This window comes from Trachemys scripta, chromosome 3, assembly GCF_013100865.1.
Source record: "Trachemys scripta elegans isolate TJP31775 chromosome 3, CAS_Tse_1.0, whole genome shotgun sequence".
Taxonomy (NCBI): Eukaryota; Metazoa; Chordata; order Testudines; family Emydidae; genus Trachemys; species Trachemys scripta.
The window spans coordinates 52,154,283-52,178,318 of NC_048300.1; the positions used below are offsets into that span (position 1 = coordinate 52,154,283).

Genomic DNA, 24,036 nt, shown 5'->3' on the forward strand with positions numbered 1-24,036 from the left:
TCAGATTGTTTATCATCAACATCTTCCAACAGGGCCTTAAAAAGTCAGTGTTGCAAAGGTTTCGCTCGAATAGAGTTAATTATTTTAATAACATTCATGACGTGTTGAAAAGAAAAAACTCTGACACACAAAGCTTCTTGGTGGATAATGCAATGATAAGACAAAGTTCGGAAAGGATTAATTCTTCTTGCAGAGTGCAATGAATCCATTAGTGCTACCCATCATTGCTGGTGCCCCATCAATGGTGATCGCAGACAGCTTGTGTAGTGGCATACTAATTGATGTTGCGGGTGATTTGAATAAATTATAGATGTCCTCACCCTTTGTTCGCTCTTTCATAGGCAATACTTTTAGTAACTCTTCTTTTACGGTGAAGTCACCAAATACCATCCTCACCATAACTGCCAACTGCGCTGTATCTGATATATCTGTCGACTCATCGAACTGCAGTGAAAATCAGTCACATATTTCCAAGTCATCCTTTAGCTGAGTTTGCATGTCGCTTGAAATTGCATGTATCCTTCTCGTAACTGTGTTGTCTGATAACTGCAAATCTTGTATTGCCGACAAAATCCCACGCTTGTTAGGAAATCCTTGAAACAGGCAATCAAAAGCACTAGTCAAAAATGCTTCCTTCAACAATTCACCGTCTTGAAAGGGTTTTTTCTTCTTTGCGAGCAGATGAGTAATTTTAAAGGAAGCAATAGTCGCACTTTTAGACTTTACCACTTGTCTAGTGAAAACAGATTGCTGGGCAGATAGAAGAAAATTAATCAACTCAAATCAAACCTTTCTCAACTCAGATTTAAGTGGATGGCTAATGTCAAAAGAGCCATGATTAGTTTGGAAATGGCGTTCGACATTATGTTTTTTCGGCCCTGCAACAGTACCACCACACAATAAGCAAACACATTTCCCTTTGAAATAATATGTATGTTGTCTTTTATTTGAACCACTCATTTTGGGGAAAAATGTTAAAAAAAATAATAAATTGCAAAGCACAAGAAAACAGCAGTATCAGTGCAGCGGAAGTTTACTCACATACAGGGCCAGCTCCAGGCACCAGTAGAGCAAGCACATGCCTTGGGCGGCACATGCTATGGGGCAGCATTCCGTCCATTCTTGGAGCGGCAGATTCCAAGCGGGTTTTTTTTTGGCAGTCCTGGGCAGCGTGGAGAGAAGCTGGAGAGAAGCCATGGCCCCACGCCTGCCGGGGACAGAGAACACCGGCGCCCACAGCCTGCAGCCCGGAGTTCTCTGTCCCTGGCAGGCATGGGGCTGGAGCTTCTCTGCCCTACTGGGCACTAGGCGGGTGCACATAAATGCCCCGGTGGGCGCCATGGCGCCCGCAGGCACCGCATTGGGGACCACTGGTCTAGTGTATCCACTCCCATGCGGAAGATCCATGGGAAGAAGGCACAGAGGCCAGGAAACAACTTGGGTTCACCGTGTCGAGTTTCTGTAGAATCATTTCCTAAAAGGTGAGATATTTCAGAGGTGTCTCAGTTTCTCCACATACAAGATGGGCATGATATTACTTACTCATCTTTATAAAGCACTTTTTGATATTTAGACAAAAGGCACTATACTCAAGTGTAAAGCATTATCTGTCCACAACTTTCTCCCTGACAATTTCTCTAGATGCAGAGAGCTCAAGAATGTATACACAACTCACAAAAGGATATCAATTAATATCAAAATAGTGTGGTTCCTAAGTGACTCCTCTGTTTCTGTTTATTTGGTTTAACAGCTTTGAAAGGAGACGAGTAGGTGAAAATAGATTTAAAAAAACTAAACTTCTTTATGTGATACTAATACTTCCTTAGATTTAAAATAAATTCTATTTTAACAATCTGATTTATTTTCTGTATCGTTTATAATGTTTGTTCACACCTTAGCACTTAACTCTGCTTGGAAACTAAATTAGTCATTTTCACATTCTGTTTATAATATTGCTGCTTCAGTTCAGAACATTTACAAATGAATGTTTAAAACTCCCCCAAAAAAGGACTTTTTTTTTTCCTCCAAATGTAATGACATTTCTATTCCTATCTGGTTTTGTAACCCCCACTTTATTCCCCTCTTTTTTATTTTAACAATCAAATTAAATTTGATAATATCCTTTTCAAAAAATTCTGTCTCTGAAAAGATGCCAAAATGATGATGTACAAGAATTTTTGCGTTGTAATGCGATAGACCAAGGCCAAATTCTGCTTGCATTTACATCAGTTTAAATGCAAAGTAATTCCTGTGGAATCAATGATGTAACTCCACATTTACATCTGTGCAATGAAGAGCAGAATTTGGCTCACAGATATTGCCTTCTTCTTACCAATATGAGTCACAATTTTGACTCCCACAGCGATAAGTCACCTCATGCTATTTAAACTATAAAAACGAAAAAATTGTCCCAATTACTAGCATATATTTTCACACAGTCCATCTTTTCTATAAAGTAAAAAAATCTGGCCTCCAAGATCCACTAGTGAGCCTGGCTACACTATAGTACAGTATTTCAATGCCTGTACTTCCATTAGTTAGCTGTATTGATTTTTTTAAAATACTGATCAAAGGAGGTAGAGGACATAAGCAGGTTATTAGTCAATGCAGAACATTTACACTATACATTTTTAAATATCAAACATTTGCAATAATCAATGGGGAGTCTATCTTGTTTAATACTAAAGACATTACTGTAGTTTGGTGTGCCTGAACTGGCTCCCATTGAAGCCCATGGGAGTTCTGCCATAGACTTCAACGAGAGCAAAGACAGTCCCCCTAAAGGATTATCAAAAACAATGGTCAGCACACCATGAAGAAATCCTTGTAGCTTTGCCAGAATTACTTCATTCACCATATTCTCCCTGGTGCTGTTTTCCTCTGCCCTGTCCCACAGGAAATGATTTTTGTACCCTTGACGCTATGATATCAGTGCAGATTGACCTTCCCACCCTGCCACAGCATTCTTTTCACAGTGCTGATGTTCTCTGACACGGAGAGGGAGACCGAGAGAAAGAGAACTGGACAAGACAAGTTTAAGAGCACAAAACTGAAAAACTAAATTAACACAAATACAGCTGGTAGTTTAACGTTAGAAAACTGTCATGAAAATTTACCAGCTCAGATTACTCAACTGTCTGTATTAGAATGGTTATAATGATGCAAAACTATTTTACTTTCTCATAAAAAAATTACTTGCCCCATCCAATTGACCTAGTCTACCTTTGATAGACACATGAATGTTCTGTTACAAGAAATTATTTCCTTAAACTTGGGGGTGGAGGAGAGAACCAAGAAGCTGTACCATACCTCACAAGTGAGCCAAATTGTTAAAGACTTTAGCTGTGTTTTATCAACATTCTCATTTATTAAAAAAGAGACTAGCTTAAATAGCTCTCCGATTGAGAGCTAATATTTGATTTTGCTGCAGATGGGCGAGTTAAAAGTGACAGTCTAAACATTTAACAATATTACTTCTTAAATAAGATAATATACAAATAAATTAGGCAAGTTAAACTGTAATGTGATTTTTGTGTATGTGATATCAAGTTTTTATTGACAGTTCAGTACTGCAATATTCACAATTTCTTTGTGTTTTAGACTCTAATACATCCTGCTTGTGAGATACCGGAACAATTTACTCCATAGTTTGTAGCTTATGCGGTAGTTGCAGAAACAGAGGCATTTGGGATTAATACCATGACCGTATACATGGTTAAATATCTTTTTTTACCCTCTTGACACAAGAGGCTAACTGGCCAGAACAAGGACATGTGATTTAAAACAATTTTGCATGATTGCCTCTCTCTCGCCAATAGTTTTGGATTTAAACCAACTAGTCACTGACTCTACAAGGTGACAACCATGTGATCAACAGTAGTCCAGGCTAAGGATTCGTGATTCTGCAGCATTCTGCGGGCAAAAGACCCTGGGGCTGTATCACTCTCTTTTACGGAAAACCTAATGGAGAGGTGAACATAAAGTTCAAAGGATTAATCTCAAGGTATTTCCTGGAAGATATGGCCACTCAAGTGGGAATTTTAGGGAGCACAAAATAGATGGAAATATGATCACCCAACTCTGTAGCTCCCCAGGCATCTCAGAAAGAGGAGACCCTGACACCCCCGGGGGCAGGATGAGGCAACACAAATGTTCAACACCTCCATCCCCTATTTGGTCCTTCCCTCTTTTCCCCAGACAGTACAGCTCCAGCACAAAGATGCTGCTCTTGGCTAAATCAATCAGATAGCTTTACAGTAGGAGTCGTGGAAGCAGGGCTGGTGACATGGGCGACTGCCCAGGGTGCTGTCGTCAGGGGCATAGTAACGTGGTCAAGAGGCTGCAGAAGACCTGGGAGGCAGGAGGAGGGGATAAAGGGGGCTGTGGGGCAGGAGCCAAGTAGCATGACACCTGCAACTCCGCCACCGCTCGACCTGCTGCCGCTCTGCCTGCTGAGTGGCCACCCATTGCTGGGCGAGTAGTACATAAAGGGCACCAAAGAAAGTTCACCCAGGGCACCATTTACCCTAAGGCTGGCCCTGAATGGAAGGGACTTCGCAGTGGTTAATGCTGGCAGAATTAATTCTCAATGGGATATCTATGCAGATATTCATGGGGGAAGCAAGAGATGATGCTACAGAGAGCAGCTGGTCCCCAGCTTCCACTCCCAATCTAACACATAACAAGTATATACAGCTAATGTGAACCAGCATCATTATTAAGAACTCTTTTGACTGTAATTACGTGTGTCAACACCAATAGGAAGCAGAATTTTTCTTCATTGCCAGGTTACCAGAATTACTAATGGCCACCAACCAAAAGCCATATCCTTTCAGAAATTACTGAAAAAAAAAAATTGAAAAAGCATTTAAAGTTTTATGCAATGTTATTTCCCACTACTTCCCTCGCCCCCCCCCACCCAAAAAAAAAAAGAAACAAACTATGTTTCAGAATTAATGCTCCCTATCCAGGTGTTTAAACAAGCATTTCAACTAAACTCATAAAAGGGAGATATTTTTTAGTCATCTTCTCACCCACTTCACAAGAAAAGCTCTACAGCGATTGCCTAAGGCCGTGCATGATCCATACACAAACACAAATCTATCTACTTATGTAGTTAAACTGCACATAAAATTACTGCAAGACAATGAAAAACAACACACACACACAAAAAGACAACTTCATAACATAACGTACCATACACTGTTGTTTCTTAGCAGCCATGATTTCATATAGAGGATTGTTTGTTTGTTAATATAAGAGTCTGAATTTTCATCCCTGACAAGATTTCCATCGTTCCTCAGTTTTACAGACTGCAAGAAAGCAGGTAAGGTACCAAAAAAAAAAATGTTAAAACCCACTAGACAATTTTTTAAAGATGGTTTGGCCAATTTTTTTCATAAAGAGGTAATAAATAACTTTGGCAAATGCCACTGTAATTTAAAACAGACCTACTATTTCTCTAGCCAAAGGTGGTTTTCTAGGCATGGGGGAAGGGGGGGAGAAACAAATGCACAGTAAAAAAATAAAATAAAAAATTGAAATATGATGCCTAAAATGACAATAAAAAGTGTCAAAAAAACTTCCCTCTCTTTGTATAAGAAAGCTGCTTCCATAACTTGCCTCTAACAGATCAAATCATGACAAGAATAACAAAAATGTCTTTTGTGTCAGACACTGCTGAGATTATAAAAGACACTCTTTCAAATTATCCCAAAACAGAATAGCATAGTTCATCAAGTGCTTTTCATGGGCTGGGGAAAATAACACAGCTGCTCCAAGTCTGCTAAGACAAGAATCAATGTTTTTCAATTGAGCTATATCTAAGGCAAACAGGCTAAAAAAAAAAAAATTCTTATCTATGCACAACTGCCTTGTGGCACTTTCCATCTGAAATGCTAAAACTCAGATTTTCTGGGTGTGTTCAAGAACTATTTTAGGTAACTGCCTTCAGGCTACAGAACACATGAATACATAGACAGTTTTTTGCAAGAAATATATATTATTGACATGAAATAACCCTTCTTTGGAATTCTATCCATACTTACAAAGTATACCATTTATAGAACAGAGGGTCCAGCTATTCCTATGGGAATCTGAAAACTCACTGAGTGTTACCTCAGTCAGTATAAGATGGACATGGCAAAAATTGTGACTCCAAACCATATAAAAAAAAGCCTAGTATAGTTCTCACAATGGCAGAAAAAAGCAGCTAAACCAACACTGCACTAGCAAGCTAGAAGAAGAAGTGGGCTGTAGTCCACGAAAGCTTATTCTCTAGTAAATTTGTTAGTCTCTAAGGTGCCACAAGTACTCCTGTTCTTTTTGCAGATACAGACTAACACGGCTGCTACTCTGAAGCTAGAAGAAGAATGCCAGTTTCTATTTGTCCCACTTGTTGCCATGAATGTGACTTGGCACAATATTTAAACAACAGAGCATTTCACTACAAAAGAGAGTGTGGTAAATGGGGAAACAGCTATAATGAGGGAGAGCTGCAAGTACCATGGGACAGTGGTGTCCCAAAAGAACTAACATTATTATCTGTAACCATTGTGCAACCCAGATCACAAAAGTGTTCATCCACCATCTTCCTCATTACAATGCCGATTTCTTTAACTAATAGGTTTTTTAATTACCATTTCTCTCTGGTCTCTAAAAACCTTAACATTTGGATAATGACGGCCATATCTACATACCCTGAAATCAGTTTTGATTTTAATAAGCTCTGAAGACATTTCAATCAGTTTTCAGTTCTTAAAACACCTGAATTATGCAGGGAAATATAGAGATTATGCAGTAGCTATGTAGAGATGCTTCCTATCTAACACTAAGAGGTCTCCAAAAGTAAGTATGGGATTTTGAAATAGAGTTTTAAGCTCTACTGTTGATAAGGTAGCTCAGCAGAAGCATCTAGACCTGGCAAGAGACAACCAAAGATTTCAGATTACGAATTAACCAGCAGAAGTTATTTTTCAAATACCTCTGGAAACACTAAAAAAATTAAAATGGCAAAACCTGAAGTCAAAAGAGACAAATGATGGAGCAATATACACCTCTACCCCAATAGAACGCGACCCGATATAACATTAATTCAGATATAATGTGGTAAAGCAGCGCTCCAAGGAGGCGGGGCTGCGCGCTCTGGCAGATCAAAGCAATTAACGCGATTTCACCTATAACGCAGTAAGGTTTTTTTGGCTCCCGAGGACAGCGTTATATCAGGGTAGAGGTGTAGCAGCAAATCTATTGGCAATCAGCACAGGAGAGATGGAGGCTTGTTCAGTGAGTTATGGGACTCAAAACTGGAAATATCAAGTAGGTATGCACAGGTCCATACCAAAACTGGTATTATTAGTGGCGTATTTAGTGAAGAATCAGCTAAAAATAAAAACCTAATGGGAAAAGCATTCATAGATTCAGAAATGGCAACATTCTAAATCAGCCTAAGCAGACTGAAAAAGTCAATGTTTTGCCTGAACAAAGGACTACAAAACACTGATCACAATGCTGATGTATGTCTCCTACATGTTAGGAAACTAGTTGTTCCTCCTACCCACTACATACCAAGAGAGACCATTTTCTTAACTTTTATAAAAAATGGAGCAGATGTTCCCTGGCACATAAGTACATTCTGAAATTCTTATCTATCATTACATTAGTTATTTTTAAAGAGCTTTATCACCAGAACATCTAAACAGTGACAATTTTATCACTTTCATGATATCTGTAATACTTATGTATTTGTATAAACATAAGGAGAGCTATGCACTATAATTTAATTCAACAGTGAATACAGATAGTGTTTTAATGCATAAACGCCATTCAATATCTCCTGCCACAATTGCCACACACTTCTCCTTACAATGGTCTTCACCGTGCAAGAATTGGCAAGAAGATTTAGACATGGCCTGGTTGTGTGGGTCTAAGGAAAGTGCCAAGTCAAAGATGATGACCAAGTTACAAGTATGAGTGACAAGGAGGAAGGTGCTGCTGTCCATGGTGACTGAGAAAGTACAGAAGGGTTGGGGAGTGGGAACAGGAAGATCAAGAGCTCAGTTTCAGCCATGCTGAGAAGGAGTTGATAGCTGGAAATTCATCAGAGATCAGGAGGACAGGCTGAGATCTTGGTTTGGATAGAAGAGTGGATAGGTATATCTCTGAGCTATCAGCCTACAGATGATAGCTTAAGCTATGTTTATGAATGAAATTACCTAGAGTGGATGTAGAGGGCATTGAAAAGGGGAAAGGATCTAAGATGGAGCTTGAGGAAAGGAACTTGATATGGTAACTGCAGACAGCATGTTCAATGAGCCTAGAGATGAAGAAGGGGAGAGAATGGGGCAACAGCTGGAGAAGCAAGTGAGGTCAAAGGTGGTTTTTGTTTTCATAGAGACTAAAACATGCTTGTATTATGAAGAGAATGAACCAAAGAAGGACACGTTATGGAGAGAGGTGAGGGATGAGGTAAGAGTGGGGCAAGCAGATCAGATGATTGGATGGGGTTGCTGATACATATGGGTTATATGAAATCTTAGCTTCAGTAACTGGGGAGAAGGAGATCATGGTAGCAATGGTGGGGAGAGGCCCTTTCAATGGGGATTTTAACTTTATACCAGAAATATTAGAGAAACTGCCATTGACCAGGTCCAGTAATGAAAATGTATTTCTCAGATCCTGACCTAATAAGACACATTCTAATCAAGGCCTCAAACTGCTTAGAATTTCACAGGATAAAGAAAAACAATAATTAGGAGCACTTTAAACCACTACTATAAACAAAATCTGAAGTTCAAAATAAGAAACAAAAATGGTTGCACAACATTTTTCAAACATTTAATTTTTCTTCAATAGTTTAACCTGTCCTCCTCTCTCAACAACCAGTAATACATTATGTGAACAGTATCAGAGGGGTAGCCGTGTTAGTCTGAATCTGTAAAAAGCAACAGAGGGTCCTGTGGCACCTTTAAGACTAACAGAAGTATTGGGAGCATAAGCTTTCGTGGGTAAGAACCTCACTTCTTCAGATGCAAGTGAAGGAAATCTCCAGANCTCTTAAGGCTTTCTGTTTCATAAATCTTCCTTATCCATATCCAGATTTGCAGTTTCATTTAAGTTAGTTTGTTACACAACTTAGTTAGACCTCTTTTATTCTTGAGGATTAACTTTTTGATTGGTAGAAGGTACACAGTTCTTCACCACTCTTAGCACCTATTTAAAAGATTTTGAATTGCAGCCCTAGTTATATTGAAAACTATATATTTTTAGGCCATATTGAAACTAAAATCTTACATGAAATAGTAATTTTTGCATTTCAGCTGTAATTTGATCATAGTTTTATTATTAGAATTTTATGGCAACTGTTCACATAATAAGCAACAGAGGGTCCTGTGGCACCTTTAAGACTAACAGAAGTATTGGGAGCATAAGCTTTCGTGGGTAAGAACCTCACTTCTTCAGATGCAAGTGAAGAAGAAGTGAGGTTCTTACCCACGAAAGCTTATGCTCCCAGTACTTCTGTTAGTCTTAAAGGTGCCACAGGACCCTCTGTTGCTTATTATGTGAACAGTTGCCATAAAATTCTAATAATAAAACTATGATCAAATTACAGCTGAAATGCAAAAATTACTATTTCATGTAAGATTTTAGTTTCAATATGGCCTAAAAATATATAGTTTTCAATATAACTAGGGCTGCAATTCAAAATCTTTTAAATAGGTGCTAAGAGCGGTGAAGAACTGTGTACCTTCTACCAATCAAAAAGTTAATCCTCAAGAATAAAAGAGGTCTAACTAAGTTGTGTAACAAACTAACTTAAATGAAACTGCAAATCTGGATATGGATAAGGAAGATTTATGAAACAGAAAGCCTTAAGAGTCTGGTGCAACTCATTTGGATTTTATCCATGGTAACTACTAGTAAGCCTTATTAGACTATTACTAGGAATAAAGTAAACTGACCCGTCTGAATAGAGGTTTTTTGCATTTATTATTAAGCCTAATATCATGTTTAAACTATTTTAAATAAAAATCCTGCAGTTAGCAAAAGGTTGCATATGATTGACCTAAATCAGTTGCAGTTTTTAAAGATTTTTGTCCACATCAGTAGCATTCCCAAGCTTAATTAGGATTTTAAGAAAACAAGTATGTGGAGGTAACTTGGACAAGAAAGGAACAAAATATTCCAAATGTTCAGCTAGAAAAAGGAAAACTGTTTAAACTAATGTAAATAATATACTCATGGAAGTTTTTCCCCCAAAAGACAAAACCAAGGCAGTGTTCTAACATTACATTCTTCAGAATACCATATAAGATTTCTAACCCCTGTCTCAAATGCCTACTCTACCCAGCACTGAAATAGTCCATTCACTATCTATGTTTTGCTGCTTGGCAACGGCAACTAATTATTTCTGTATGTTTTCTATACAGATTGATCATAGTTATGGCAAAATAGATTACTGCTGTTTTTAATTCTAATTCAGGATGTTAAAATATTGGCTAATACTATGAAAAGAACTAGCCTCAAGGTAAACATTAATGTATAGTTCATCCTCTAAAAAACAAGAATAGCCATACAGTAATTATAACAGTAATAATAAAACAAACGGATAAGAAATTGATAGCAGAACAAAAGAGACCTATAAGCCTAAACCTACAAAAGGGGTCGGCAACCTCTGGCACAGGGCTCGCCAGGGTAAGCACCCTGGCGGGCCGGGCCAGTTTGTTTACCTGCCGCGTCCAGAGGGTTCAGCCAATCATGGCTCCCACTGGCCGCAGTTCAACACCCCAGGCCAATGGGAGCGGCAGGAAGCCATGGCCAGCACATCCCTCAGCCCACGCCGCTTCCCGCAGCCCCCATTGGCCTGGGACAGCGAACCGTGGCCATGGGAGCCGCGATCGGCCAAACCTGCCGATGCAGCAGGTAAACAAACTGGCGCGGTCCACCAGGGTGCTTACCCTGGCGAGCCACGTGCCACAGGTTGCCGACCCTTGACCTACGAGAATAGCTTAAGCAGTTAGCATAAGTATAAGGCCTTACAGCCTGAGTAAGAATAGTTGCTCAATACATTGGCATAAGTAAGCAAACTAACAGTGATCTTAAGTTACGAGATGGCATAAAACTTTGTTTATTGTTTTGTAACAGTCACAAGTGTTGCAAGAAGGCAATATGAACCAGTTTTAGAGTATTTTTGGAGGGAACATTAGCAAATGCTTAACTGCTGGTAACCACCGTAATACAACTGATATATACGTTCATGAATTTATCTTCATTAATGTACGAACCTACAGGATAACAGTATGTGAGTGAGGAAGTTAAAATATGGTAAAGGAGAGATGAGCTATGAATACATATGCCTGAGAACCATCAAGGTCTATAAAACACCCTAGTCTCAGGTACGGCCATTGGAAGTTCTTCATCGGCGCGCCCGAGTCAGACTATGATTGGTCTCAACTTCCAAAACTCTTCCCAACGATAGAGTGAGTATATACCTATAATGGTACTGGCTGTCTTAACAGCATTGTATTACATCACTTTACTTGTCTGGATTGGTTTACTTATTGGACTAATCATTTTAATAACAAAAATTTTACAATTACAGAAGGTTTTCCCTGAGTGTGAGTGTTATTGTCACTGCCATGCCCCCTTGAAGTTCCCAAAGCAGTAATACTGATAATACTGGGCCTGATCTTAGGTCAAGAACCTACTAAATTTCAGAGTGTTACTTGGGGATTCTAAATCAATAGATCAGGCAAGACAAGGGAGAGGGGTAATTTGAAGAAGGGCCTCCATCCATTTTGTGCTTGGAGTTTTGCACCTCCATCTGAATAGCAGTAGCAAATCTGAACAGTTTCACCTATTACTACCGATTATTACCCAACCATGGGTGAAAATCAAATGGTTAGAAGTGAAGTTACTCATTTTTGCAGCTGCAGTTCATATTGCAGGGGCCAATACGTGAGTGCAAATTGTACCTGCAAACAGGAAAGAGGCAGGGCCTCTTAGTCTGCTGAAAAACATAGCCCAAATTATTTAATATATTGAGCAAAATAAGCCCATTAACCTTCTAGCACTATATCTTTGTGAATTATTTATGTACCATAGGATATAAAAGATGTAGTTTAGTATAATGTATATTTGGGGTAGTGTGTGACAGGGGACAGAGGAAGGGTTTAATTTTGATACAAATACAGCATTGTAAATTAAACTGCACCTATTTCCCACAGATGTTGAGGATTTGTACAGACATCTTTAAACAGTCCGAGCAGAATATTATAAAATCAAATCATGATTTTATACCACAAATAAAATAAACGGATTAACACTTTAGCCTGAAAAATGTTTTATCCTTATTAGTTTATTAATCATGTCATGAGGATTATGACACAGTTAGCATAATATCTCAGATAATTATATTTCTCCTTTCATTTCTGTTAAGCCAAAGCATGCTAAGAATTTCCATATGGAATAAAAGAATTCCTAATTCCTGAAGATGATGTGTTAAATGCTAGTGTGCTGTTCTCATTCATCAAACAGAGCTGTACTCCTTTCAAATCAAAACAATCTATACTCCCCCACTACACAAAAGCTCCAAAAAGAGCCCACCATGCAGCCCTTGAATAGCTGCAAATGCAGATGACCTGCTCATAAATTCTGAGATATTTTTTAAACAAATACAATAGTCTAGAAATTAAAGTCTTGGGATACCTTGAGCTTGCATATTTAGGAAATTGGCTGACAGCTTAGTGGGTTAATACATTACTCTGGCAGATTGACTTAAAATCCTAAACTAAGATAAGTAAAATGAGTTTGGCAGTCTCATAGTTCATTTGACCACACAGTACCAATTATGGTAAACAAGGCAATAATTAATCTATACACAAGACAAAAAAAGGTGTGCTAGAAGCTTACATGGTTTATAATAGCAGCTTGAGCCATCTTGTATTATTGTTCTCACTGTCACGTACACTAAATTCACTTATACTTTATAAAAAGTAATTTGATATAGAAATTCACAATTAATAAAAGATAAAAGATACAACTGCAAGACAGAAACCTTTATTTGGCATACAAGAGACATTTGAAATTCCAAATGTATAACAAATAAAACTGAACCTTGATAATTCATATGAATGACTGGTGAGCGGATCCATTATGAATTATGCTCCAGAAATTTGTGAATTAGGCTCCAGTCCTGCAAGGGCTCCGCACAGATAGCCCCCATACTCAGCCCCTACCCCCCCCAGTCAATGTAATAACTTGTGATTAAATGTAGGCACCTCACCTGTTTAACTACCTTGCTCAACTGAAGCCTTAGCTCTCCTTAGCTAATTCTGCTCTCACTGAAGCTAGTAGCAACATTTCTATTCATTTCAATTAGACTAAAGACTGGGTCCTAAGTGAATAAACATACACACACAAGGATAATTCCTGAGAGAATGTAATTTATTTTGAAAAGCATCATTTATTTTTAATTATTTCTAATAGCTTATATATTACCAATTATATTGGAGAATATTTTATAAAAACAATGAACTCTTAGTAACAGAAGACCTAACTAAAACGGTCAACTAGTCTGTCTTTGCAGAAAAGTGAGGTCTGATTAAGGGGTTTGCTTTGTTTTTTGGTTGATTTGTTGTTGTAGTAGTGGGGTTTTTTGTTTGAATTATCAGGTTTGCTTGTACATACAACACAAACATGAGTAAACTGTACCTGACAACTCCTGTTATTTTTGCCATAACCTACAAAGTATTGAACAACTGATCTGAGACACAGAAAGTACGTTCATTTGTTTTTTTAAAAAACAAATTATATAAAAAACTAAAACTAAAACAAAAAACAAGCCATACATTCTCTCATATTTCTATGTGCATTTATCTTAATCAAGCTGTTCAGAAGTTTAAACCTTTAAAAAGATACACATCCCTTTTCCAGTCTCAATGGCAACAGTTACATTCCAAAAACTGGGCTGCCATCATCAATGATGCTGATGCGCACACACGCACAAAAAAAACCCATAATCATTTTATGTCATTAAAGATAAAGTGAGGAAAGTAAACTTCACCTATCAGAAACAGGAAAAAAAATGGTAGTGAAAATCATTTTATATTTCTCATAAAAGTTAGATATGGAAGAGTTTTACACGGTCATCTACTTCATTCCTCTGTCAGTGCTTTTTTTCCTCTTCCTGTATATTTTGGAAGGCTTTCTTTGATCTAGATTTAAAGTACCCCAAGCAATGTGACTCTCTTCACTTTTCTTAAGAGACTATTCCAAATCAATCTCACTATAAGAAAGTATTTAAAAAAAGAAGAGCAAAAACATTTATAAACCTGATTTTTTTTTTTTTAAATAAACACCTTCTCTTTACTACTATTTTTCTTCTCCTAATCCCCTGCATCCTGGCCTGCATTACCATCACCCCCCAGGCTTGCAAGCATCAATGACAACCAATGCTGTTGTAGAAAAGAAAAACAACATGCCTGGCATTCTCAGTCTCTCCTGCTGGCAGGCTCCAGTTGCTGCAACTAGAGAATCTCTCTAGTCTGAACCAGAAATACAATTGACCATCAAAACTAAAACTGGTTTGCGCACACAGTACACAGAGTGGTACCAAGTCTGGCTATATCATTTATTTCCAAGATTCATGCTGATTAACTCTCAGAACTCATTTACATGACTCATTCATGGAAACAGTCAGTGTGATGTCTTTATTACATGACAGAAATAAATTAATATATAAGCAAGCCATATTACATTGTATATCATATCACTGATAAAATATGAATACATGAGGAAAAGAAGTTTTATTTTAAGTCTAACCTAGGATTTAAAACAAAAACAGATTCTTAAATCACAAAATAATTAGCCTGATACTTCAGGTTCTTCTAATGACTCTTACCATGATGAAAAAAAGATGGAAAGCTAAATAAAAATTAAAACACAGGCTCATTATACTGAAATTAGCTACCTCCCCCTTCCTCCCCCCCTCAGTTTAGCAAGTTAAATTCACCACAGCAATCCAAAATGAAAGCTGAAAAACCTGATTAAGATGTCCATTATTACTTATAAAGTGAAGCAATGTAGCAATCATAGTATTGAATAAGAACAGATAACATATTTCAACGAACTGACCTAAAAGATCCAATGACTAGCTAAGTACAAGAACAGCAACATTCTTAACTAAATATAGCTGTACTAATACTGCTATTGCTAAGATTATGTCAACTTTTCCATTCTAAACCTCCTCCTAACCCTTTTCCAAGAGTTTAGAACTCCACTATAAATATTCAACCTGGCATGAAATTTAACATACAAAGACTAATTACTGAAGCAATTTTTTTAAACCCCAAATCCAAACTCATCTCCTCACCCTCTCCAAAAAACCAAAAATCTATTCATGTTTTTAACTTGTAGGAGTGCATAAAAACTGGAAGTTTACTGACTATTTCCCCACACACACACACTCTGTAACTTAATATACTAAGAGTTTTTAAAATGAAATTTGAAAGACATTATTGAAACCTTCAAACATGATGGTACAACTTGGAAGAGGCTTTTTACTTTTTTTTTTTTTTTTTAAATGTTCATAGCCTGTGCTCAATAATAGGCTAAAAAATATACAAAGTCTCGATTCTGCAATTCGCATGCACTTAACCTTATAATGATGAGTAGCCCCACTAATTTTGATGGGACAAGTCACAGGGCCTTAGGTCCCAATCTTGCAAAATGCTCTTTGCTAGCGGATTTCTGCATGCACACAGCACCTTGTGGACTTCCAATGGAAGCAGGATCTGGCTCCTAATCAATTTTAGTCCACTGATGAAAAAATAGATTCAAATGCTTTGCATTTGTATAGCACTTTTCATCTGAGGAGCTCTAAGTGATTTACAAATTGTAGCTCTCTCAACTCCCCAGAAGAAAAGTAGATATTATATGCCCATCCACAAAATGGGGAGGCTGAAATAGAGATGTGAAATGACTTGCATGTGTCACTGACAGAGCCAGAAGGAGAATGAGATTTCCTGGCTGCCAGCCCCATGCTCAGACCACTATCCCAATGGTGCCTCTGACATTAAACACGTGTAACCGCCCCCATCTCCACCCACTATCACTGTCCCTTTTCTGAACTGATAAGTGTGTCCTTACAAAAAAGAACCAGGTAACACTTTCTTTACACATTCTAATACCTAAATATAATATCTCAACAACAACCCAACCCTGCAAACCCTTACTCATGTGAGTAGCTAGTGAAGTTAGTGGGAATACTTACTTGAGACAGGACTACTCACATGAGTATGGGTTTGCAGGGTAAGGGCCTCATTTCATAAGTCACCCCCCTGGTGCCTCAGTATCAGAGGACACTGCTGCAACTTTTCACTCTTAACCAACCCTTGACAAACCCATTTGAAATTTAAAAATCAGAATGGCAGTGCTTTGGCAGACCCTTGCCTATAAACAATGTAGAAATTCAGCCTCAAGTGGAGAGAGTCTTTGGTGTGGAGCTCTTGCAAGAGGACGAGAAAAGGGTGGTGAAGCAGAAAATAGTTACATAAACAGGCATACAAGAGTGTTTATTGCAGTCTTTCCAAAATAGCATTTGATTTGTGTTTGCACTATTAAAAGTAATCTAGTAGATCCCTCACACAGGTAATGTAAAAATCTGCAATCACGGTCAGAATCTTAGGATGACAGAGTCAGTTGTCAAGTGACTATCACTGCATGATGTAAGTACCAGCAACCAATGTGGAAAGTTCTAAAAACTCAATTATCACGCTCCCATTGATATGTTTAATCTATTTACAGAATATCAACTTGCCGAACCAATGAACCCTTGTTAGCACAATAAATTCTCCAATGTAAGACTTCTTTGGAGCCACTAAATTTAAAAAAAAACCCATTCCTTGTCAGAGAATATGGCAAACATCTGTCACAGTAAGAATTCATACTCTAAAATTAGTAAAGTATTAAAAAATTATCTTTTCAGCTTGTCAAAAATGTGTTATAGTCTGCTATTTAGGTTAATAAAAGCACAACACCAATATAATTATGAAGAGTTCAAGAATTTCAATTATTGAGTCAGATATTCTTTAGATGTCAGTATGAATATAGGAAAGAGCACACAAATAAAATTAGCAAACAAAACATACTAAGCAGTTCTGTACTGATAACTGACCCAACAATAATCTTCCTTCAGTGACTTCATTATGAAGATTCCAGTTAGCTGTTTAACGTATACAATGCTAATTATGAAGATTGGAAAGGTATTCTTAAATACAGCAGTCTGCTTATGTACATTTTGTGAAATATAGATGATAAAAATTTTAAATTCAATTTAAAAGTACAGCATGACTTTGAAGCTTGAAGGTCACATACAGTAACTGTCCTCATCAGGATTCTTATGTGAGACTGTATCTTCTGTGCTACATCTATATTTAGATGAAGAAAAAAACAGGACAACCTGCCCTATCATGAATTCAGGAAAGTTCAGCCACTAATTATCATCATTAATCTATTCCATTAAAAATTCTTAGCAGTCTATTATTATGCTAAATCTCAAAATAGCAAGAAAAAAAGAAGATAACTTGACTCTGCTTTCCAACTTTATTTTCCCTACCAGAAACCAGGCATTATATTCAGGTCAGCAATGACTTTAGGTAACAGATGACATATTTTCTCTATTTTAACAGACATTTCAAATGCATATATCATTTAAGAAGGTTGGCTTTTTCCCCCCCTCTCCTATCAATGCTTTTTACTTTAATAGACCATAAATTTAATTGCACAGAAAAGTTACAGAACTGTGCACTTGTCTTTTTTCCTATCAGGGGATCTACCCAGCATCATCCTAAAAAGCTTCAAATGCAAAAAAATTACATTAGGTAGGCCAAAACTAACAAAAAAACCTCCACATGCCAGAATTTGGTGGTGTCAAAAGATGAATTTTCATCTTTAGTGAAACCTTCACCTGCAATAACTAATGTGAAATTATTGTAATAAATATGTTTAAAATTGTAAAGTATAGCTATTATAAGACTCTTGAATAAAACATGGGCTATAAACAGATCCCAGCTATACATGTATATAATAGTGACACACTACAAAGCACACGTGAACATGTAAGGATGCAAACAAAATAAATATGTTCAGACTTACCCCATTCTAGATACTCAAGAATATTCTTCTCTCTCCTCAGGGGGGAATTATTACATTCATCATAAAGGCAGATGAGTATATCCAGCAACGTTTCCACACTGAAGCACTGCCCATTAGTCCGAGTTGGCCCATCCAAAATAAACTGTTCCAACTGCCTCAAACGCACCTCTCCAGACATGGTTGTTTCAGTTTGTATTGGGGTTTCTTTTTTAATTATTATTATTAATTTTTTTTAAAAAACTAACTTTTAAATGGATTGTTAAAAAATAAAAACAATGTATGTTTTTAAACAAATATCAATGTAGCAAAGGTGGTGCTGAATTTACAATCCACCTCAGTGTTCCTAGTCTGAAAACTGAATCTCTGTCAGTTTCACTCACATACACATATACAGTATATACACATTTGAAAGAAAAGAGTTATCCTAAAAAAAATATTTTAATACTTTTAAAAAGAAAGAAAAATATATAGTCACTCTTGACATTTAAATAATAATAATTAAAATGAAATTCAACCAAGACTGACACCAATTTATCATATATAGAGCAATAGATATTTTTATATATTTAAAAAGGGCTTCTCCTTCATTCAAAATTCAAATCATGCAACATAATCCTGAAAAGAATCCCACTGCATCATTAAAGTGTAAAAGCCCCATTCAGTTTGCATCAGCAATTCACTTCCCAGGAAGGAGCAGCAGAAGGAAAAATATATAAAAGGAAGAAGAAAATTAAATGCATAGAGGAGGGGAGGGAAAGGGCTGCAAAATACCCACCACCTCCACCTCCTCCAGCACCACTCGGTAAATGCATCAGTGGCAATTTCTTCAGAAAGGTGGGGGGAACAGGTCGCTGGAAGCAGCCCCTCCTCAGGGCTCAGCCAAGTCCTGTCTGAGGAAGGCTTTTCCTTTCTCCTCAACGAGTCTCCTTTTAAGGCTTTTCAGTGATCCCCAAAAATAAAAGGCTTCATCCCCCCACCTTCTTCTCTGCTGTGTGTGGAGTGGGGCGCTACCCAGCCCCCGAAATACCAGCACCACCCAGGGAAGGTGGGGGGCAGGCTAAGAACCCTGTCAAATCCTTCCCATGTCTGTGCGTGTCCTCCTGCCGGGTGTCGGCCCTAGGGAGCGGGGTGCCCCCCCTCCTGCTGGAGGAGATTAGGAGATACTGGATATGTAAGGCCCCCAGGTGCTAATAAGTGCTGCTGCTGGTGGTGGTGTTTTCAATCCAGGGGATGGAGAGATGCTGCCCCGGCTTCGCCCCACCAGGCTAAGGGCATCTTCCTCCGGCGGGGGGCAGGGAGGGCTCACAGCCTGCGCCCCGCTTTCCGCTCCGCCGGCTCCTGCTCCTCCACACGCCCCCCCTTCGCCGGCCCGGCTCCCGGGTCTCCCCCTCACTCACACCCACAGGCGGCGGCGGCCGCGGCTGCTGGGCTCTCAGGATCCAACATGGCGGCCTCCCCAGCCCTAGCGGACGGAGCAGCCGCTGAGCACAGCTGCAGAGAGCGGCGCTGAGCCTGGGAGCTGCTGCTACTGATGGGATTCAGGGAGGGGGGCAGCGGGGGGAGCCGTTGCTGCAGCAGGGAATGCAGGGATACAGGCGGACTGAGGGGAGGAGGAGGGGAGAGCAGGATGCAACGCCCCGAGGACTACTGCAGGAGCTGGGAGCTCCTAGTCTCTCCTTGATGGGTCTGGATGGCTTCCCTCGCTCACCCCCGCATCATGGAGCCCCACCCTTGCTGCTATGCCACTTCTTTCCCATACTCTCTCCTCTTAGTCCCATCTCTCCACACAAAAAAGCGGTGGGCGTGGGACCCACCTAGCCCCAGCTGGGCTAGTGGCGCCTTAACTTCTCTCTCCAGGGTCCCTGCCCTTTGCTGCTACCTGGGCTCTTTCACTGTCCTCTTGGTGGCAGGGTTTTGTCATTTCTCTAATTACACCCTTCCTCAAAAAAAAAAAAAATCCCCTATTTCATCTGATGGGCCAGAGGGCAGTGTGAGGCATGTTACTTGTCTTTAACTAGAAGCCGTGCCTCATTATTAGAAACGCTTGGAGATGACAAACGCTTCAGGTGCTAATACTAACCGGGTTACATTCAAAAAACTTCAAATTTAGTCTCTTAAAATATACCTGATCATACATGGTCAGAACATTTACACTTATACACAACACCTTCCATCCCAAATGATCGCACCATGCAATGCAAGCTAATACACACCAGGGATCACTTTCCTCGGCATTGAAATTCAGCCATCTCTGGGGTGGAAAATGGCAGCTGTTTAATAGCACATGGCAATGCCATTCAGTGTAAAGATGCCATGTGAAGAATGCAATATCTAATTGAAACTCCAGGGGGATTTAAATAAATGTCATCTCCAAGAAACATTAGAGCTTAAACTAACCACCTTTCCATCAAAAGAGCAAGGAAAAGAGAACACTGTCTTGGTTTAGACCCATCCACCAAAGGCTTAGCAGAAAAGGTGAACTTGTACTATTCTCTGAAGGCTAACTAAGTATATCTCTGCTGGAGTTCCAGAGAGAGCAAGTTCCACAGGTATGGTCCCTCCAGTGACAATGTCCTTCCTCCTGTCCTTGGGAATGCATGTCTGGAATTGGACTGTCAGCAAAAGTGCTTCAGCTGGTCTTGGCCACAACTATGGTCAATACAATACTGGTATTTTCTACCTTAGACCTTCCTACTGGGTAACATAAAGCACTAAGAGTTTTATTTGTACCAGTATGTGCAAAAGAATAAGAAAACACAGATAAAAATCAACCATTACACGATCAAGATTCAAAAGAGAAACTCCAAAGCATTTTCCTACACTTACAGAAAGATGAGTCTTTTCAGTAGCCTAGAGTTACTCAAGGCAGCATCTTATCTGTAAACCCTGTGGCCTGAAGATATAGAGGGTAGGGATGGGAGCTCCCTAGTCCCTACTATCATTTGCTGGTGAACAGTAGAAAGAGCAGATGGAATACACTCCATAGGAGAAGAAACTGTCTGCCACCATCTGTTGGTGAACAGAGCTGCTTTATAAGCTGTTTATCCAGAACTCCAGGTAGAAGTTCTATAGGGAAGGAGCTCTCTACTCCCAACTATTGGTGAACAGGGCAAAGTACAATTACAGAGAGAATTCATTTGCATAAGCTTCCTATCCAAAAATCCTCTTTACAATTTGAGAACTCACCAAAACTGTACATGAATTCTGAATTGCTGGCATAATGGGGCTGAACTGAAAAAGAGAGAACAATGGGTTCCAATTTATGGTAGGGAATGCATCCATCATGGCATGGACTCTGTTCAAGGGTCCTATAATGGCAGAGAGACTGCGGAGGGGAGAGTGCTGAGATCACTCTTTGTTGAAGCTGTAGAGGGCAGCAATGGAGCTGAGTGAACTCCGCTGAAAGGTCTCCTACCCACCACCAGTAAAAGCTGTATTAAGTGGTGGAGGCTGAGGTGTAAATCGGGCAAGTCCTTCCCCTAGGGCAAGTCCTTCCCCTAGGGCCTGGAGACAGGCCTGCCTCACTGCACTCAGTCTCTGGGATTGCATGATCTACTGACACCAAACCGTGAGTGGGATGTAGCAGTCCAGGAAGGGGGGACAGTGACATATTTAAGAGACATTTGCATATGAGGTATTTATGCTGCTGAGTGGAGAATGAATTTAAGGGAGTACTGTTAAAGATACCCTGGGGGTGTGGGTGTTTCACTTATTATTCATTTATTTATATTGTTGCTGTGTTTTGCTATGTTACTGCTATGTTCCCTTCTCCCCAATAAAATATTTCCAAATTTTATATTGAGTCTTGTGCTTGTAAGTGGGGAATTATTGCTTGTTAAGGGTGCCTAATGAAGGTATCTAGTTTTCCCCTTGTTTCTGAGTGGGGACTTGAGCTGGTAGTGTTTGTTAATTTTAAAAGGACATGCATGACATTTGAATCCAGCCCTTGTTGCTGCTAGCAACACCTGGCAGAAGGTTACACATCACACCAGGTCTTCTTGAAGTGCTTTCAGCCAAATTCTCCCTCTTTAGAGCTCAGCTGAAAGCAAAATGTATCTTTTTGTGGTCCTCAGGTGGCTCTATTTCACCCCCAGCAATTATTTTCCTCTTTACAGTCAATTGCCTATTTCTAGAATTCCTACATGCAAAAGTATACAGGTGATTTCCATTACAACCCATTACATCACCTGAAGAATATCTCTAGTCACCAGTTCTGTCACACAAACTATGAGGAATCTAATCCCCCTGTAACAAATGGATAAGGAGCAATACTTCATATTATACAATGACATTTTTCAACTTCACAGCATTGTCCATATGCTAACTATTTAATTCTCACAAAACCTCTATGAGGTAAGAAGTATTAACATCCCTGTTTTGCAGGTAGGGAAACAAACAATCAGAGAGGTTTGGCAAAGGCCACACAGCAAAACAGGTAGACCATGCTGCCTGCTAATGAAATAAAACATACAAAAACAAATAATGTTGACATAGACTCATAGAACTGAAGGGTGGGAAGGGACCAGTCCAGGGTTGCAGTATTTCTAAAATAATCATAGTGTGTCAGGTTTTTTCCCCATCCTAATTTTTACTAGCACCAGAATAATAATTAGCACTTATTATTTCATAGTGTCATAGATGTATATGGTGCCTTATGAAACAACTGAAGAACAATGTATATATTGGGACTGGTCAAAACATGGTTGTTTGTTTGGTTTTTTTGCCAAGTATTTAGAATCATAGTGTTAGAAGGGACCACAAGGGTCATCTAGTCTAACCCCCTGCCAAGGTGCAGGAAAAAAGTTATTTACAAAAAATCATCCTAATTTTTTATTAAAAATCGAAATTTGGAAAATGTTGATCAGTTTTAATATTTTTAAACCAAAGAATATTGGTTTTGGAATTTCCCAGTTTTTTTTCTTTTTCCTTTTATGTAGTTAAACTAGGATCATTTTGTTAAATATATGGCATGGAGGGCATCATCAGAATATTGAAATTAAAGGAGGCAATGACGCTGACAAAGCTGATAATGACTAGAAACGAACCAATTCCCTAGTAATTTTAAAATTGTTCCATGGAAAGAATTGACCCATCAAAGCATCCCAGAAGGTTTGTAAAAGTCATGGAAAGCATTTGTTGAAAATACAGGCCTTTGCCACTCCAAGAAAATTTCTGTTACTTTTGTGGTATGGAAGGACACTTACGTTTTTTCCAAACTGAAACCAGCCGATAGAAGGCAAAATGTTACGCGGTTGCATGGTGCCCAATCCTGCTCCCATTGAAATCAATAGGATTTTTTTGCCTTTGACATCAGTGAAAGCAGGATTGGGCCTATAATTACCTCTGAAACTAATGGAATGGGTTTAGACCCAGAATTATCCACAGCAAAAACAGTTAATAACTTTGCATGATTCCAACCTGTTTTCTCCATATTATAGCAAGTGCATGCGTTTTTAAGGAAACGTAACTATATGGAAAGTTTGAAGGTGTAATATGAAGTCTTTCTGAGGAGGAGAAAGACAAGGCCTTGTTTACACCTACCTGGTGAGTTGCACTGGTTTAACTAAATCAGTTTAAGTAAAGGCAATGACAAAGAAACATTAGTCAAAAGCAATGTTCCCTCTAACTTTTCACATCCATGTGAGGAATTAATTTTATGTGCACCAATATGGAGGTGATGTTTGGCGGGGGTGGGGCTGACCGATTTGGAGTGTGGGAGGGGGCTCAGGGCTGGGGCAGAGGGCTTGGGTGCAGGGGGTGTGAGGGCTCTGGCTGGGGGTGCGGGCTCTGGGGTGAGGCCGGGGATGAGGGATTTGGGTGCAGACTCCCCCCAGCCCTCTCTCGCCGCAGCAGCCTGGGGCTTGGGGAAAACCCCTCACCCCA

The 24,036-nt window shown here is 39.1% G+C and overlaps 1 protein-coding gene across 9 annotated transcripts in view; it reads right to left on the bottom strand.

The window, feature by feature from the left end:
* CDC42BPA (CDC42 binding protein kinase alpha) overlaps window positions 1-19,679 on the bottom strand; it is a 337,912-nt gene extending 318,233 nt beyond the window's left edge. For 7 of the 9 annotated variants that reach the window (XM_034764722.1, XM_034764725.1, XM_034764723.1 and 4 more), the window contains exon 1: window positions 18,154-18,331. In XM_034764722.1, coding sequence (XP_034620613.1) covers window positions 18,154-18,331 — 178 coding nt within the window. Of the gene's footprint in view, window positions 1-18,153 lie in introns of all 9 variants that reach the window. The other 2 variants (XM_034764724.1, XM_034764720.1) reach the window with 2 other exon arrangements.
* Between the last annotated feature and the right edge of the window lie 4,357 nt (window positions 19,680-24,036).